This window comes from Hoplias malabaricus, chromosome X2 (assembly GCF_029633855.1).
Source record: "Hoplias malabaricus isolate fHopMal1 chromosome X2, fHopMal1.hap1, whole genome shotgun sequence".
NCBI classification, from domain to species: domain Eukaryota; kingdom Metazoa; phylum Chordata; class Actinopteri; order Characiformes; family Erythrinidae; genus Hoplias; species Hoplias malabaricus.
This window is the reverse complement of record NC_089819.1, coordinates 5,949,062-5,967,875: the sequence shown is the minus strand read 5'-3', so window position 1 is coordinate 5,967,875 and position 18,814 is coordinate 5,949,062. Positions and strand designations below refer to the sequence as shown.

Below are 18,814 nucleotides of genomic sequence, written 5' to 3'. Positions count from 1 at the left end.
AAATTATCATTTACATGGCTATTATTATGGCATAACTAACCATAATGACTTGATATTGAGAGACATATTCAGGTGGTGTACTATCATTATGAAGTGAAACTATTCTGTGCAAACTAACGAATGCCTTTTAATAATGATCTAAATTTGGAAATCAATTGACAGGGATGGGACAACATAAAAAGGGCTTTTATTTTGAAATCATACATCATAATGACATGATATTAAGTGAGCGATATAATCAGGTGGTGTACTATTCTTAAAAAGTGAAATTGTTCTGTGCAAAGTGCAGCACTCCTTTTTTAACTAAATTAACTAACTCAATTTGGAACTGAAGTTAAAGAGATGGGACTAAATTAAAGACTGACGTGATATTAAGTGAGTAACAATTAGGTGGTGTACTATAATTCATTCATTCATTCATTATCTGTAACCCTTATCCAGTTCAGGGTCACGGTGGGTCCAGAGCCTACCTGGAATCATTGGGCGCACCCTGGGGAATCATTGAATACACCCTGGAGGGGGTGCCAGTCCTTCACAGGGCAACACAGACACACACACACATTCACTCACACACACCTACGGACACTTTTTGAGTCGCCAATCCACCTACCAACGTGTGTTTTTGGACTGTGGGAGGAAACCGGAGCACCCGGAGAAAACCCACGCGGACACGGGGAGAACACACCAACTCCTCACAGACAGGCACCCGGAGCGGGAATCAAACCCACAACCTCCAGGCCCCTGGAGCCGTATGACTGCGACACTACCTGTTGGGCCACCGTGCCGCCCGTGTACTATAATTTTGAAGGGAAATTGTTCTGTGAAAACTAAGTTTCCTTTTAATATTTATTTACATTTGGAATTAAAGTTATAGAGATAGGAAAACATCTCTTTATTTTGAAATGTCACAAGAATGATGGTGATATTAAATGAGTGACATAAACATGTGTTGTACTATCATTATGAAGTAAAAGTGTTGTGTGCAAACTGGAGGATTTGTTTTAATAACAATACAGGGTGAATATAACTGGAATGCTATTTATTTAACCTTAAAATAGACATGGATCAGTTTCAGCATTTCTAGCCATTACCAAGAATATATAGACAGTGTACATTAATGGACTGTTGTCAGCAAGGCTGGACCTAAAGTGTAATAAAAAGGGTGGCTTCTGAGGGACAAGCAAACACAACGACCTAAAAAGGCATTCAAGTAAAACACCAGGTAAAACTTTTTTTTTTTTTTAATTGTGATTAAGACTCAATAAGAGCTGAGAAGTAGCTGGAAGAAACCTTTGTGGGTTTTCTTCTAAATTGCTGCACAATTCAATGGTTGAGGCAATACTTCAGAATGAAACACATTTTACACTCTCAGTCCAGTAGAGGTACATTATTGTCACTAAAAGTACCTTTAAAAAGGTACAACAGTGGTTTTGGAGTCCTGTTGTGTTCCCTGAAGGTACATAACATTCTCTTCTCCAGAAAGAAAGGTGAATATTCGTAATCTCTCATTATAGAACTGTGTAAAATAAGAAAACGTACTATAAGTCCTGGACATGAAATCAACAAAATATTAAAATCTGCAATTATAACAGAATAAGGTACCATTATGGCCCCTAATTAAAGGTACAAATACGTACCCTTGAAGGTACCACCACAGTGAGTTTTTCTAACAGTGTAGAGAAACTAAGAGTCAGAAACATTCAGTGTTGGAACCTTGACCCTTGGGTACTAACTTGTTTAGTGTCCCGACATTTTTGGAATCCGGTTTGTAGAAGCTCCTCAAAGAAAGTTACATGAAATGGTTTAGAATAGACTGACTGACGCCTGAAAATGTCTCGTATAGTCAATGTACTTTCACAAGGGGTACAATGTAGAGAAACACAATAAATAAATAAATAATAATAATAAAAAATCACCAAGATCCTATATAAAACTCTGAAGGCACATGTAAAGTCACTGGTGGTTTGTTCATAAGTAATAATTATACTATAGTTGTACACACTGACCTGTTTACTCTCCACTGTTAAGAACCATTAACCTACTCAAAACAAAATTATGCAATTTTAAAAAATCAACTACACTCCCCTATTAAAGATGAGGTGTTACAGAACAGCACATAGTCAATGCATATCAATTAACAGCTCCTTCAGTATATGTTGGATGTCAGTTTAAAATTTAAGGTGGTGTTTCGATCAAAGATCAGATTTACAAACTATTTCCCTGACCCTAACTTGTATAACTATATGCTGTGATTTATGGCTTTAATCTAATAGATTTTCCTGAAGGTACAAAGTTTAAGAGCACTTGTAAGATCATATTCAGATTGCAGGAATACACAAGCCAACTTTAGTACAAACAACCATAATTCTGAGAATTAAATAGTTAGTAATATCATACTTAGAAAAGCACTCCCATTGCAGTAGAAGCCGTTGGGCTGTTGCTGTATGCTGAGTATTTTGGACTTGTTACTATTTAAGAACAGTTTGTAGCATTGATATTCTCACAAGGGCAATACAAAGATCAGGGAGAACATTTTACAAAGGCTGTTTTTATTAACTTTTGTCTAGCATTCCAACAGTCAGTATGTTTGAATATTGGAAGTCATGGAAGTTTAAAAAAAAGAAAAAAAAAAACATTTTTATTAATTCCTCATATTAAACCAGATATGTAAACCAGGCACTGCAGAAACAGCATCTTAAATTTTACTTATAGTCCAAAAAAGATAGCCTGAAAACTACTCAAGTCAGCTAAATTCTTCTTCAACCTAAGGTTTGATGATTGAATATTTTCCCAATAGCTTGTACTGTATGTTTTGAATCAACCAATCGTGATTAGGTTGGTAAAACACTAGATGTCTTTAAGGGAAATAAGAGCAGGTGTGAACTGGTGATAGTTAACACAGTGGTCATACATGAAGGCACCAAGTGACCAAACACTGTGTCCAAACTGCAAGCAAGCAACAACAAACAGAAAAAAAATACAACAACAACAGAGTGTCCTCCTTATAATCAACACAGCTGTCTATACACCCAGGATACTCACCCATATAGGTGAAGTCTGGAGCTGTTTTCTAATTGGTCATTAGTTATGTGCAGTCATGTGTTCACCTGGAGTTAGCATACGATGTAACAGTTCACAGGACAGGCACTGTGGCATGACATGTAGTGTTGCTGTCTCACAGCTCCAGTGTAATAGGGTTGTAGTTTCAAACCCGGGTCACTTTCTGTGAGAAGTTTGGTGTGTCTAAGTGGGTTTCCTCTGGATGATCCAGTTTCCTCCCACAACAGAAAAACGCATGCTATTGTCCATTAAAGTGTGTGATGCCCTGTGATCCAGGGTGTGTTCCTGCTCTGCGCCCAGTGATTTCCCGGTGAAGCACTTATAGAAAATGAATGAATTAAACTGGAAACCTGAAATATCAGCTTGGGTTTCTGCTACTCATTCATTTCCCTCTTGAAAAAGACAATAAAAACAGAGTCAAAAATAGTCTTAAATAAAGACTTAAATAGCAGTGGGAGTAAGGCATGGAGAGAGAGCACCTTCATTGTGAATGACACGTTAGTAAACTGGTTTATGAATAATTAGATATGTTGGACTTGGCATTAGACATAAGTCGATTACAAACGCCATTCATTAGAGAAGCAGTTTCACTGATAAACAAACCAAAGCATTATTTTTTTTTTTCCACAAAGTCTTAGAAATCAATGGTGATATTGCTGTACACAACGGAAAGCTTGAAATGGACAAGAAATTGTGAAACTGAACAATATTAATATTCCTATTTTTTTTTAATACATAGATTCAATTTAGAACTTTAGGAAACATAACCTTTTGCTAGCGAACCCTCTTTGTATCTCAGATACACATCTACCAGTAATTGAATAGAATCGAACATGCCAGACCGGTTCATTTTCAGTGTTAGTCACAATAACAAAAGACAGTGCAAGCAAACGCCAAGCATCTTAAAGTGATTCTTTCAAATCTTATGTCCCACTACTCCTCCTATATATTCTCAAATCATTCATTAAGTATGGCCTAGCTCCAACAAGATTAAAATTTCCTAGCGTTTTTAGTGTCATTTTCTAGTAGAAGCTGACAGCCTATTTGAATTTATCATTAACTGCTGCATCATATAAGGTGGAAAGGCAAATATGAAAAATACAATAAAAGATTCCAACTCATATGTATTTCAGCAAAGAAAAAAAAAATATATAGATCAGATTAGCTGTAAAGAAAGAACACAGAGTCTGCCATTCCACCATTAGTAAGCAGAAGTTCAAATCTGCAAAGCCGCAGTAGGTTGTTAGCCATGTTTTTTGTTTTATGTTATTTATTTATTTATTTTTTAAGCATCACACCCCCTACTGATTATGACACAGCGTAGCAACTTACCCGACATATACTATTTGGCCAAAAATCTGCAGACACTTCAAATAACTGTCCGCATAGTTTTTGTCTTCTCCTCAGAAACCCATTGCTAGTAGAATGGGGCACTCTGGAACAGCCAGACATAATCAATTAGCTCACAATATCCAGTGATGTTGGATAGAGGGGCATACAGCTCCCCCTGCACTGATTGTGGAGCAATGGAAGAGTGTAGTGTGGAGTGATGAAGCATCGTCTGATACTTTTGAGATGGGTTGCAATGGTATTTGTGGTCCAGAACTAATCTTCCTATATTCAGTATAAGGCCTTCCCAGAAGACTTCAATAAGAGAAGCTGTTATGCCAGCGAAGGCAAAATTAACAATCTACTTATACACTTCTTTTCAGAAGAAATGTGGGAATCACACAAACTTTTGGCCACACAGTGTAGGGTAATCTTAATCACCAAGTCACCATCACCTTTCAGTCTCAACCTTGAGGCATCCCATAATCACAGTTCTAATAGATGTAACAGTTTTACATCTTCCACCCAAGCCTTTTGACTAGAACTCAATACACGCAACTAAAATATGTCTTTGGTTGCAGGTCTAAGCAACATTTCGGACTCTGTTTGCATAGGCTTCATAATCACAATAAGTGACGAAGCATTAAAAAAAATTGAAATGTATGAGTTTGGAGCAAACAAAAAGTGGTGACCCAGCATGTCAAGTTATTTTCCACTAATGACTACCAAACTGGGTCTTCTACTGCATTGGAGTGGATAACTGGTAAAAACCTCACATCCAAGATTTCTGATGCAAAACAAAGAAAAAAAAAGGGCTGGAGTGATTCAATGTAAAAATCAAACATCAGGGGTTAAGTAGTGTAACCAGCCATGTCAGATTTGACTCCAACTGACAGAAGTCTAAAGTGCAACATTAGGAGGAAGTAATAAGGTCCCACTGCAGATATTGCTGTTTTCAATTGCAGAAATGACTAGACTAGTATTTTTTTATAGCATTTATGATGCACATGATTCCACCAAGTGTTGGCTGGAGGACCTCGAGGAAGGTTCATTCAGGCTTTTGTCCAGTGCTTTTATTGTTCCTTCAACTTGGATAGAAAAGTCTCTAGATCACTGTACGATGAAGCCTGGTTGAGGGGCTAAACGAGGTGCCTGTCTCTGAGGGACTGGAGGGGGATATTGGGGCATACAATCGGGATATACAAGGTTGAGATTTGGTAGAGGCTGCCCAACTCTTGGTGGGATGGGAGGATAGGGGGCTGCAAGGGGGGAGAAAACAGGTGGAGGTGTAGGCAGAGGGGCTGCCTGGTTGCTTTTGATTGGAGGCAGTGGAGGTGCTCGTCTGGGTTGGGGAACAGGGGCCAGAGACCCGTTGATTTCTCTCTGAACTGGGGCAGGTATGGGGGACGGTTCTGCCGCTGGACGGATCACAGCCTGCAGAAGCTCGGGGGACTTCATCACCATCTCCTGGAGCTTCTCAATCTTCACCCGGCGAAGGTGAGCCAGTTTTCGCTTGCTCTGGTATTCATCGATGAAAGCATCAAGAGTCATGTCACCATTAAGGAATGAGTCGGCCATGTTCTTTTATTGAGAGAGAGAGAGAGATATGCGTTGAGGAGAGGTTAAGAGAGATGTACACAAAGACATTCAAAGTGTTTTAAAAAAATCATAGACAAAAAATGCCTAATTTTGATTAAGCACAATTTCACTACTATCGACACGACATACAAAATGTAGATTTTTGGATAGTCAATAAAATGCCTAAATTAGTGCTGGTGAAACCACACCCACATTTCCTATCACCCCTGTAAATGTCTGCAAGTTAGCCTACAATGACCCACTTCACATCAATCCCCTCTCAATGTTCCAATCATAAAAACATGACATTTCCCTTTAATAATAATAATAATAATTATATTTTACATAAGTAAAAACAAAGATAAGGAGCTTATGCATGTCCATCAGATGATTAATGACAATAGGAAAATCAAAGAGATTACAGACCATGAGTGAGAATGACAATTTGCAACATCACACACAGCTTTAGAGGCTTATGGACAGTGGCCACGTGTGACTTAACAAGTTACTGTTGAGACCAGCTGCCAAAAACAAAGAGATTAACGGCCAAAACCAGCTTCCCCTTGACTGTTACACAGCCTTCTGTCTGTCATTTTTTGTGCTTATTTAATGATAAGAAATTTGAGCAGTGGTAGTGTTTCTTATCCCCTGCCAGGCTCTTGTGGTTAGTGAAGTATGACTGTGGTACCTCTGTTTCCTCTTCAATTTTGGCTCCTTCCGTTTGCAACAGTGCAAGAAGAGTGTCCAATGAGCTGGTGCCGGACTTATGGTCTGTGAGCAGGAGAAGAGAGTGAATGTTACTAAAAGATTATTATTAGAAAATAGAGATGAACCATAAACTTTGGTAAAAAAAAAACTGGTCAAAACTGATATGCCAGTTTTAAGAAATGTATTATCTCTGTTCAGGTGAGTTTCATATATTTATGTTACAAACATAATCAAAGAATTCCACTGCAGGTTTTGACACCATATTAAAAACCACCAGCTTGTTACATAAGTATAACTAAAATAAAATTTAGCTTACATTGGGTTCCAGCATTTTAATCATAAATACTACTGCATATTTTGGCTTGGAATTCTTGTGGGAAGATCAGGTCCTTATGTTTTGCAAATGTCTAAAACCTTTCCCGTAGTAGCACATCCACCTTCCACCACCACACACAGCCTGGTTTACAGTGGAATTTGGTCCCAGACAAGAATTCTTCCTCACAGATTTGAGTGTCTGCCATTGGCTTTGGGTGTGACTGAGGGGGAAGTTGCAGTGAAACCAGAAATGTATGGTAGCCATACCACCAGAAATGCATGAAATCTATGGGCTGTGCCGTAAATAGTTAGAATTAGACGTTTCCTCTTCTGGAAGCATGCAAATTATAACCATAAGTTCCATAAACTGATCTTGTGTGCATAACAACTGGAAGGCTTAAAAAAAACAAGGTCAAAGACCCTTCTTCTGCTCCTCTCCCAGACAGAATTTAATTTATCCCACTATCCCAGAGAGCCTTGGAAGGGATTTCCCAGCTGCTTGAGATATTAACTATTAAGTCAACACACTTAACTATGTGCGAACCCATAACTTCGGGCTCTCCAAAACTGGTAGCAGTAATAACACGGCGAAACTTAATATTAGTAAGGCCCTGGTCAATCAAACTCAAAGATGAGTTTCAAACTACTGCACGATTCACCTTCGTTAGCTTGGCTTTGTATTCAGACAGTGACCACACGGAATGGAAAAACCTTTTCCTGGAAATGTGTGGGATATAAAGGATTACCTAAGCATGACACTTCAGTTTTTCTCACTCTCTCCCCCCACCCCCACCAACTCCACCTCTGCTCTGAGGAGTTCCCCACTCACACAAAGCTCCATTCTCCTACAGCTACACAAACACAGCACTGCCCTCACACTGAGGCATCATGGGACAACCATTTGCCTGTAACCAAACCACAATGTGCTTGTGTGTCTGAGTGTGAAAGAGAGACAGACAGACAGAGAGAGACACTGTATGAGAAGGCAAATGGTCTTCCTTTCCTATTTCTGCTTCTGCCTTTGCACAGCCACAGTCTCAACTCAAAGAAACACACTTTATCAGCTAGACTGTCCCACACATTTTAAACACTTGTTCTATCAATTTTCCTTCGAACATGAAGTGTTTGATACAGTGCTTATCCCCCTTTGCTGCAGTAACAGTGTACTCTTGTGGGAAAACCTTACACTAGATGTTGGAACATTGTGAGAATTTGATGTCATTCAGTCATGTAAACATTAGTGTGATCAGGTACTGACGTTAGACTACCAGTTCTGACCACAATTCAACTCCTGTTGGGATTCATACCCCTCTAGCATGAATCATTCTAGTATTAGGTTCATGTGAAGCTGCTCCAGTAGTGGTCTGAAAGTGATATCAGAATAAGCCACTAACTCTTTATATTCTAGATATAATCCAGACATATTCTAATGCAAGGTGTGAACAACTATAATAAGACATACTTCTGGGCAATAATATACCAAAGGTTTAAAAATATTAGGACTGTTCACTTTTGACTCTCCGTTATTTTGCTGTGCTAGACAGTCCAGCCAGATGCTCACATTAGCATGTGTGTGACAGCACATTCAAGCTGGAGGCCTGGGAAAGTGGGTTACCTACATTTCACCGACACAAACACACACAGCACACACTGACCTTGCTTTGACCGTACATAACATCACAATCTGCCGCAGCGGTTTACTTTTGGCAAACAAAATATTACTCGAGGGGTTTCAGAGGGCAAACATATTCCAAAACAAACAACAAATTAACAAACATTTTATTAACTTTACATTCATGTGCAGCTACTCCAGAGAAGTCTCATTTCATGCTATTTTATGGCATACAGATTTTTTTACACACATACACTCTTAAAAATAAAGGTGGTACAAAATGTTCTTAGAGCCATATAAGAACCACATTTGGTTCCATAAAGAAACATTTTTGCTAATATGTTAAATGGGTAAAGAACTTTAAGACCAAGTGATGGATTTTTAAACCTTTCAAAGGTTCTTCACACATGCATTTCTTAAACAAAAGTGGTCTTTTATGGAACCAGAATTGGTTCTCCTATGGCATCGCTCAAGGAACCTTTTGTAGCACCTTTATTTTTAAGAGTGTATTGTAGTTCAGTACTGAAAATTGATCTTCCCTTTGAAGGCTCATTTATGCACAAAATTAAATAGGCAAATTCATGAAGCCTTCTGTCCATAATCTGCGTTCATTTCATCCATATTTGTGGATGTTCTTGGAATGCTTAGGGATATGAATGGAACAGAGCAGTTTCACTGGGAACCATGGGGACAGCGCAGCTGAAAGTTCAACCAAAACCCGATCTGTGGTAAAACAAGTGAAAATAATTCTCCATCTCCATGTCATGAAGTATTTAACATCCTAACAGACCACCACTGTCTTAAACTGCTGTCTCTTTTTTCCTCTTTGTAGTATAAGTAACATTATGTATTGAATCGCCACTTCCACCACTGCTGCCATGTTTGCTCTGCCTTCAGCTTTAGTAAACCGAGCAAAACGAACATAACGTTAAAAAAAATAAATAAATAAAAATCTATCTCAACAACAGCGCCCTCAAGAGCAGAATATTTGTAATGTAATACCTCGCTTCTCACAGCCCTGCCCTTGATTCTCAAAAAACAAAAACAAAAAAATTCCTGCTGCATATCTCTGCTGACACAGATGTAACACCATACTTAACATCAACGACAACGTACAGGATGCATAGAAGTCTGAAGACAGTGGCAACGTTAGAAAGGATTTATTTATATATACATAAGGAACTTAAATGTTACTGTTCAAACCAGCAACACACACTTTCAAATTAACCATCACATCGTTCAAACCGGTCTTGCACGTTTTTTTATTTGGTACAAACGTAAAGCCCAAAGCGAATTCGTCCTGCTCTCAGGACCTGTGATTAGCCGCAAAGCTGTGTTAGTGTGATATTTTTGAGATTGTTACCTGGCAACCGTTGGGTCACATGCTCTAATCAGTAACAGCATTTCATTCAGTCCAAACACATGGATTAGTTTTTATACAGCATTAGGACCATCACATCAAGTACAACAAATGTAAATGTCCTAAGTTAATCAAATATAAATAAATACATTTTGTTGCTAGATATTTTGTAAAGTGCAATAAAAATAAGATTCTTTTGTTTGTTAATCCTCTTGAAACTGATAAAGGTACGAAGAAAAGATTTCCGGTGACTTCACTGACCAAACCTGCCTATATAATATGTAAACACAAAAACTAACACATGTAGCAGGGTGTGTCAAAGAGATACAGTTCCCTGCAATCTGATCTCTGCTTGGCGATGGATCCTGATCAGCTGACGGAACCTTCCCTTCTACCATCTGCTAATGTCTTCATTTCTGCTTCGACCAAGATAAAACAAAACAAAAGAGAAAGAGAAAGAGAGAGAGAGAGAGAGAGAGAGAGAGAGAGAGAGAGAGAGAAGAGAATCATCAGACTCCACCTGTTGTTATTCACCTATTTAAGCCAAGGAATGATGAGTTCTTCTGGTTTTTCAAGTTCTGACATCACAGAATCTCTCTCTCTCTGCCCTTGTTTTTCTTGGTTGAAGCAGAGGTGAATGGACAGACAGAATTCAAATTTTCTAGAAGGGGAGTTTGTTGCTTAAGAAGTTTCAGAAGTACACTACACATGTAAAATGTGCCCCACCTGTGGGAGTGGTGTAATTTTTACAGAGAACATAAACATTTTCAAATATTCAGTTTAGACTTTTTTTCTTTTTTTTTTTTTAGGTGTAACAAGGTGGACGGGTGTCTAGCTACTAAAGATGTTAAGTTTTGAAAAACTCCTTTATATGTGAGTGTACCTGAACATGCTGTTCTGTTGAAATTTGATACATATTACTAGTTTTATTTTTTTTTTTTTTATAAATTTCTACCATTTCTCCCAGTAGAGTGCTGCCTTATGAAGTATCTGAATTGGGCCGGGTTCAATATATCTAATATTATTCCAATAAATTATGCATTGATTAGCCCTGAATTTGATTTGTAAGATCAGATCACACATCCCAAGCTTAGTCTGTGAAGTCTTACGTCACCTAGTGTGGATTTGTGGAGCTGGTAGACCTCAAATATGTCCTGCAGAGAGCGGTAGCACTTGGTAAGCTCATTCTTCTGAAGGTCCAGTCCGGGCTGCAGCTGGAGGTTCTGCTCAGCCAAGCTCCGGTTACTGGCCAGGGTCATTTCCTTACTCTGCTTCACCTCCTTCACCTGGAGATAGAGAAATACACACAATTATGTTTTAATTGAAAGCAACAGGGCCCTTTCCAGAGTGTGTTCCCACCTTGCGCCCAGTGATTCTGGGTAGGCTCCAGACCCACTGTGACCCTGAATTGGATAAGCGGTTTCAGACAATGAATGAATGAAGACAATAGGATATATCTGACAAAAATGTCAAATTTTGAATCACAAGATGCACTAAATCTTGTCTTAAACATGGCTCCCCTAAAATGGGGACACACTGTGAAATATTAACTGGTTCATTCATGTACTAAAAAGCAGTTTGAATAAAAATTTGATTCTTCGTTTCTTGAGAACCACAATTCACTTTCATAAATGCTGCTGGCTACTTCCTAGTTGTAAAAATGACTGACTGCCATTAAATTCAGACATTGGATTCCTTCCACACTGTTGCACTTTTCAGGCTCTATTTGTTAAAAATTGCTCTAAAATGTTTGCATTAAAAAAAAAAAGCCCTCGACAAACTGCATGTTTCATTAACACATATATATCAACACAAGAAATAGAACTTTATTTCCTTGTGCAGTTAGAGGATATTTATAAGAATAGCGGTAGAACAGAGAGTCATTGGTCAGAAACAGCTGATGACCTTGTTTAATTTTATAACTGCTTATTTTATTAACTGTGTAAAAGACATTTGGCTGGCTCTACTACAGAACAACCATAGTAGACAGGCATAAAAACAACTGTGCATAAAGTAACTGATTTTATTCTTCAAATATAAATGGTTTGTATCACTCAGAGTCTCCCTGAACTGAACTTTTCCCTGCCTTATCTGGCCTTTTCAGAGTGCTAATAAAAGCTTCACAGTGTAAAAGGAACTGGATTTGGAATCCTGATTGTGCATATAACCAAGTTCAGTTCGGTTTTGACTGCTTCTCACATTCAGCTTATACTCCATCATACAAATCTAGGGTTGGGGTTAGGGTTACAGCATTCATTCCTGATTGATCTGGAATCAACTTTTATTTCGTTTAGACTTGGAATGATTCATAAACAGACAAATATCGTAAAGAAAAATTATTGTTCCCAAATAGAAAAACAGAAACACTTGTGCGCATATATATACACATTAATAACATAGGCCTATTATTTATATAACACATCAATATTTCACAGAGCTTTGTAGTCTGGCATACAACTCAACTGTGGTCTAAGTTCTTTAGTTCTTGCCATACATACGCTACTTCAGAATAATTAATCAATTTTCCCAAAAATGTTGTTTTTCCGGAAAGTACATCAAAGACTGTAGCATTGTGGCACTGAGGGCAGCATTAGCATCACCTAGCTTCTGGATGTTTTTTGTGGCCTGCTTTGGAAGTTTAAAGTTTATATTGATGATTTGACATTGTTGCTGGAGAAGACTAGAAGAAGACTGTGCTGTATGTACTCACATATATTCAAGCCTTATAGGGTTTCAAAATTTAAGGCTGTTTGGTAAAACAATAAGGTAAACTTTCAAAGCAGTGAGGAGGCACATGTACATTGTTTGAACACGAGCATGCCTCCTCACTCAAATCAAACACCTGATATTTATGAATGTTTTCCTAAACATCTTGTAGATGTAGCCTCAATAAATGAACATAACTAAATATAAAATTATCAAATAACCATATGTTGGGAGCAGTAATGTATTTACTGCCAAAAATAAGTTAACTATACATTTTTATCAAAATGCTTTCATTTGAAATTAAAAACTTATCACTGGGTTTTTCATGCTGCATCTGTCAATTCATGTTATCAAAAACATTATATGTTTATACACACCATGTGTGTATTGTAAAAATAAACGACAAAAATTGCCAGTACATCATCTAAACACTATAGCGACAAAAGTAGATAAAAGAACAAACATTATTCTTGCTGCTTAATACATTTTTAGCGATGTTAATTAATAATAATAATAATAATAATAATATTATATATATATTTTGAAAACGCCTTTCAAGAGACTCAAGGACCATGTACAATAGATAATAAAAGAAAAAATAAAAGGTAAATATACATACATAACCATAAAGACATACACATAATATCATCCATATGCTAGTTTAAAAAGATGAGTTTTGAGTCTGGTTTTTAAAACATCTACAGATGAACAAGCTCGCAGTTCATCAGGAACACTATTCCACAGCTTTGGACCCGCAACACAAAACACAAATTTCCAATGGTGCTTAGCTTAAAATGTATGACCTCAAGCAATTGGAGGCTTGTGGACCGAAGAGTACGCACTGGAGAGTATGATTGAAGTAAACTACTTAGATAAGAAAGGGCAAGGTCGTGCAAGGATTTAAACACCAACACAAGCAATTTGTACTGCATACGGTACTTCACTGGGAGCCAATGAAGACGACTTAGGACTGAAGTAATATGCTCCCAATGATCTTGTATGGGTCAGCACTCTAGCAGCAGAATTCTGCACATACTGCAGCCTGCTCAAAGCCCGAGAAGGGAGGTCACACAACAGAGCACTGCAGTAGTTGAGTCTGGAAGTTACAAATGCATGGACTATGGTCTCGGCAGCAGTGAAAGACAGAAAAGGGCGAATCCTAGAAATATTTTTAAGATGGAGGCTGTCCTACATGTGTTGTTAATGTGTGTTTCAAATGATAATGTAGAATCAAAAATTACTCCAAGATTTCTCACTAGTGTTGAGGTAGAGACTTCTTTTTAATTTACTTCTTTAAAACATTAATATGAACATACTTCAACAACTCCAAACAGATGGCAAGATGCAACATAGACCTCAAATTAGTACAGCACAAAACTGCACAAGAATGAAAGCTTTAGCCACCAAACATGTCTTGGCTAACTGAATGCAACTGGGGAGTAAACAGAAAAATGGGAACTATTGCTTTAATAGAAGACAACAAGACTGGGCTGAGTCCTAAAGCAATCGTGGCTTCAAAACACAATTTTGTCTGTAACTCTTTGTTTTTTTGAGTGTGTCCAGAAACAAAAGGGTAACTCTGAGACACAGTTTTACACATCAGTTTATGATGACACAATCCTGGCTCCCATAAGGAAGTGAGACCTATTTCCATTTTTTTTCTATTGTTATTAGGAAAAGGGAGGGGGGTGGTTGGAAACCACATACGGCCAACTTCTCTCCAAAGGTTCCGCAGAGCTTTTAACACACTGTCTGCCAAGTGTGTGGCTTGGGGAAGTTGGTGTGAATCATGGACACTGCCAATTTCTAGCAAAGACTGAACACAGAAGGCATTACATTCACAGATGACGCTGCATTTACATTTACTACATTACTCACTCAAGAGTGACAGAAACTGGGTCTTTATCTATCAGCTGGTGTACAATACCCTTACAAAAGGAGTCACCCCGAAAGGAGATATGTCAACGTTCTTTTCAATTTTAATAAAGGTATTAAATAATACTTTTTTGTATAGGGTCATTATAAGCAATTGTTTTTTAAGGAAAATAAGTAGGCCTAATACTGAAATATAAGAGAGAAACACCGCCAGAAAGGTCACCTTTAAGTGCCAATGTTCAGAGAAAATAAAAGCTAATCAAATCTCTGATAAGCAGCCGCTTACACTCTTTCCATTCAGTCTATCTTAATACAAGCTACTGTGGCAAGGCACATCAAACATTTTCCATAGATTACGAGTCTGGGCCTGTTCATACTGGGTCCACTGACTTATTCTTAACACAGACGTCAAACAAGCTGTAAACATTAAATAAAGCTCTATTCACTGTGAGTGTAACACGACCCCTAAGAGTTCAGCAGCTGCTATATTTGGCAAGAGCAGAAATATCAGTGATAGTAGAGGAGCAGGTCTTTTCAGAACACATTCTTAATCAAAGACATTCAATTGTGAATATCTGCTCATTTATTGCTGAGTATTTTTAGTTCCATAGAGAGTACCGCTCAGTACATACTTATAAACAATATAATTCTTTAAATAAATAAATATATATATATATATACCCCCCAAATTACACTTGCTCAGCCAACAACTTTTCCTAAAAAGACTGCAATTTACTCATATTACTACACAAAAGAACAGAAATGTATACTTACCTGTCTTATATTTTTATAAAGTATAACCAGTTTTTATATATTATGTCACATGATGTGATTATGACTGTGGTATAGACACACAGTCTATTTACTGGTGCATATTTTCTGTTCCAGTGGAAATTTGGCATTTCTCTATGTGAATACCTCATAGGTCACTATGTGATCTGTGTGAATATGTATTGTTTTTATATTTTACATGTGGTGAATAATATGCTAGGGCGGCACGGTGGCGCAGCAGGTAGTGTCGCAGTCACACAGCTCCAGGGGCCTGGAGGTTGTGGGTTCGATTCCCGCTCCGGGTGACTGTCTGTGAGGAGTTGGTGTGTTCTCCCCGGGTCCGCGTGGGTTTCCTCCGGGTGCTCCGGTTTCCTCCCACAGTCCAAAAACACACGTTGCAGGTGGATTGGCGACTCGAAAGTGTCTGTAGGTGTGAGTGTGTGAGTGAATGTGTGTGTGTCTGTGTTGCCCTGTGAAGGACTGGCGCCCCCTCCAGGGTGTATTCCCGCCTTGCGCCAATGATTCTAGGTAGGCTCTGGACCCCCCGCGACCCTGAATTGGATAAGGGGTTACAGATAATGGATGGATGGATGAATAATATGCTTTGATTTGCTCCTATACTGATCTCTCAGATTACACAGGGTCATGACTGGTATATATTTAATTAATAAATAAATACATTAATTAATTAATTTTAAAAAACTTGCTGAGAAAGAAGGATGTGAACACAAGATATCCAGCTGCTGAATCTGGAAGTCACGTCAGTCAGACTCAAAAGCTGCAAACACATGGAGTCTAGCACTTTGTGTCTGTTTTGCAAAAAATGACTCAGCATAAATTGAACCGGAACAATGACTCATCCCCACCTGAGACTCAGGTAAGAGATTCCACTCCCAGTTCCTGGTAATTGAAACCAGAACCCATGGCAATGCAGCAGAGCCAAATTGACAACACTCTGTTTACTCTGACATTTTATGTAGGCACCTTCATAGAGAAAATGATTCCATATTTTACCACCAACTGTGTATTTTTACATTAAAAATAATGCACTTTTTCCATTATATGTACTACCCAGTTATGAGTTCAGCTTTTAAACCAAAAAGAAATCTGCTAAACAGTTTGTTATTGGCTTAGATCTTTAATTGTCAAAACATTCTTCCTTATTTTATTCAAAATGTCTCAAAAAACACTACAGCCAAAGAACTTACAATCCCACTCTGGTCACTGATTAAACCACTAAAGACATCTTATTATTCACAGAAAGCCAGACCCCACAAGTTGATGGAATTGGTTAGGTTTCAGCCATAAGGAAACTTTATAAGGTCTTTGAACACGGCAGTTTCAAAACAGACATTCACAGTATGTTTTAACAAGACTGAAAACCTGATTTTTAGTGGAGGTTTCGTTAACCCTGTCTACTGAACAACGCCATTCCAGAGAACAGTCTTATGGCACTGGCCAAATGCACCAACACAGTGTGAAATACCAAACATTTCTGTAATCAATTACCACATTTCAACAATAACGAATGGGTGAATGCTTGGGGCTGGTGAAATATTATTACAGGGTTAGGATTCGTGCTTATGTGTGTTCATGTTTGAGGAAATTGGTTCAGGACAGCACAAAATCTATGGATTTTGGGGGAGGAGGAGGGGGGGGGGGGTTAACGGAATTCTGGAGCACTATTAGAGTTGGGTTCGTGTGAGTTTTACTCAACGGTTAAACCGCGAAACCGTGACCTGAGACGGTTACGAATGTTTAGCTTAATCGATTGAAAGCGTACATAGTTCCTGTTAAATATTGTAAAATAATAATAATAATAATTATTATTATTATTATTATTAGCTTTTTGTTGAAGAAGTCGAGTGTTCTCGGAAAAGAGTCGTAAACCTGTCAAGTTTAAACCGTTTTCTCACGTGTCCTCGTGTTCTTCTTACAACCTCTCCGTGACGGGGAACAGTTTTAAGTGTTTTCGTGTATTAGTTTTACGCAACCGCATCAGTTAAAGTAAAATGCGAAAAATGGAATAAGAAAGCTAACTTTTTACTCACCTCCTCGGTTTCCTCGACGATGGCGTTGAGTTTGTCGTCGTCTTCGAGCAATTCCATCAGCTGAGCGATGGAAAAGCTACTCAATACGTTTCCGAACCGAGCCATTTCTGGCAACCTGTCCCTCTTCCTCGACTCCTCTCCGGCCTTCTGCCCAGCTCCCCACACAGTGCCGAGAGGAACAACAAAAAACAAACACACAAGCAAAGGCAGCCTAATTTCTCAAGACGGAAGAGTGCAATATAGGCTGTGTTCCAATCTGTGAACGTGCTGCCTACTAAGTGCACTTCCATTGGACCTTGGAGTTTGGGGCAGTCATTATTTTTGGTGCTGTTCCTAATCGCAATGAACAGTACATTTCACCTAAAACATGTTTTGTACTTTCAAGATATGTATTTTATTCCAAAAATAATGTAGTTGATTTTATCCAGTCAAAGTGTGCTTCTTTTTATGGCAAAGACCTAGATTCAAATCCACCCGCTGATTGAGTTAGTGAAGTGACCCGTTAGAAATGTCGTCGGTTGAGTTACAAAGTCGACGACTAACAGGTTGCACGAGATTTTTGTGCTTTCTTTATGCCATTTGAATTGGGTTCAATATGCAATCAAACATGAAACAAAACAAGCCAATGGATTCAAATCCAGGTCTTCTGGTTCCTAGGTAAAGCACTACACTTTTTTTAAACTTCTGATTTATTGATCCAGCTTTAGCAATATTAATATGAATATTGAAAGACTTGTTTTTCAGTTTAACTCACTTTTGCAACTGCTTCTGTCTATAGGGTTGCCAAGGTATTCATAATCCCTTTTTATAACTCCAGCACGGGGTTTGAACCCTGGACCTATGGTACAAGAGGGCAGTAACTTTCATGTTCCGCATCAAGTGACTTGTGGAGCTCTGGCACATCTTGAGCCTCTTGAAATGGTGAGGTTATTTAGAATCAAGCCCCAGGCTTGCAAGTATTTTAAAACCTTAAATTTTTATCATTAAAATAAAATGAAAATATATTTAACATTTGGTTTTAGGTTGACATTGGGGAAAATGTTTTATATTTGATCACAATTGGAAAATCCAGTTATGGAAACAATTATTTACAACAGTACTGCACTGATTGATTTAGGTACTCCAGCCAAAAAAAAAATGCAATAATTATTTTACTTTGAGACTTAACACATTATTCAGTAACGGTTTTGAGAAAATCTGGTTAAAACTCAGATATAAGTTTAATATGGAGTATTTTCAAACTTTCATAAACTACACAAAAACTATAATGATAATAATAATAATAAGGAAAATTCTGAACAAAAGCAGTAGGCTTCTATACACTAGGGTGCTTGAACCCTAATAAAACTCTGAGGTTTCGTTCAATTTGAGTAAAATATGCAAAGGTTATAAGGGTTTAAGTAAAATATGCAAATGGAGGGAGAGGTTAATTTGCATATGGTGGCCAAT

The 18,814-nt window shown here is 38.1% G+C and overlaps 1 protein-coding gene across 1 annotated transcript; it reads right to left on the bottom strand.

Annotated features, from left to right (window-relative positions):
- Window positions 1–1,264: 1,264 nt before the first annotated feature.
- On the bottom strand, window positions 1,265–17,783 carry LOC136677113 (vacuolar protein sorting-associated protein 37B-like). The gene is made up of 4 exons (XM_066654530.1): window positions 17,366–17,783; window positions 11,077–11,248; window positions 6,656–6,738; window positions 1,265–5,970 (listed from the first exon to the last, which is right to left on the bottom strand). The coding sequence occupies exons 1-4, from the start codon at window positions 17,468–17,470 to the stop codon at window positions 5,500–5,502; spliced, it is 831 nt and encodes a 276-aa protein (XP_066510627.1). The 5' UTR covers window positions 17,471–17,783; the 3' UTR covers window positions 1,265–5,499.
- Window positions 17,784–18,814: the final 1,031 nt, after the last annotated feature.

What these genes read in the sequence shown, in the direction of transcription:
- LOC136677113 (XM_066654530.1), bottom strand. Translation starts at nt 17,470, where the DNA reads ATGGCTCGGTTCGGAAACGTATTGAGTAGCTTTTCCATCGCTCAGCTG. An exon ending in GCTCCACAAATCCACACTAG is followed by an intron (nt 6,739 to 11,076) that starts GTGACGTAAGAC and finishes TCCTGCTCACAG; the next exon opens with ACCATAAGTCCGGCACCAGC. An exon ending in AAATTGAAGAGGAAACAGAG is followed by an intron (nt 5,971 to 6,655) that starts GTACCACAGTCA and finishes TCTCAATAAAAG; the next exon opens with AACATGGCCGACTCATTCCT.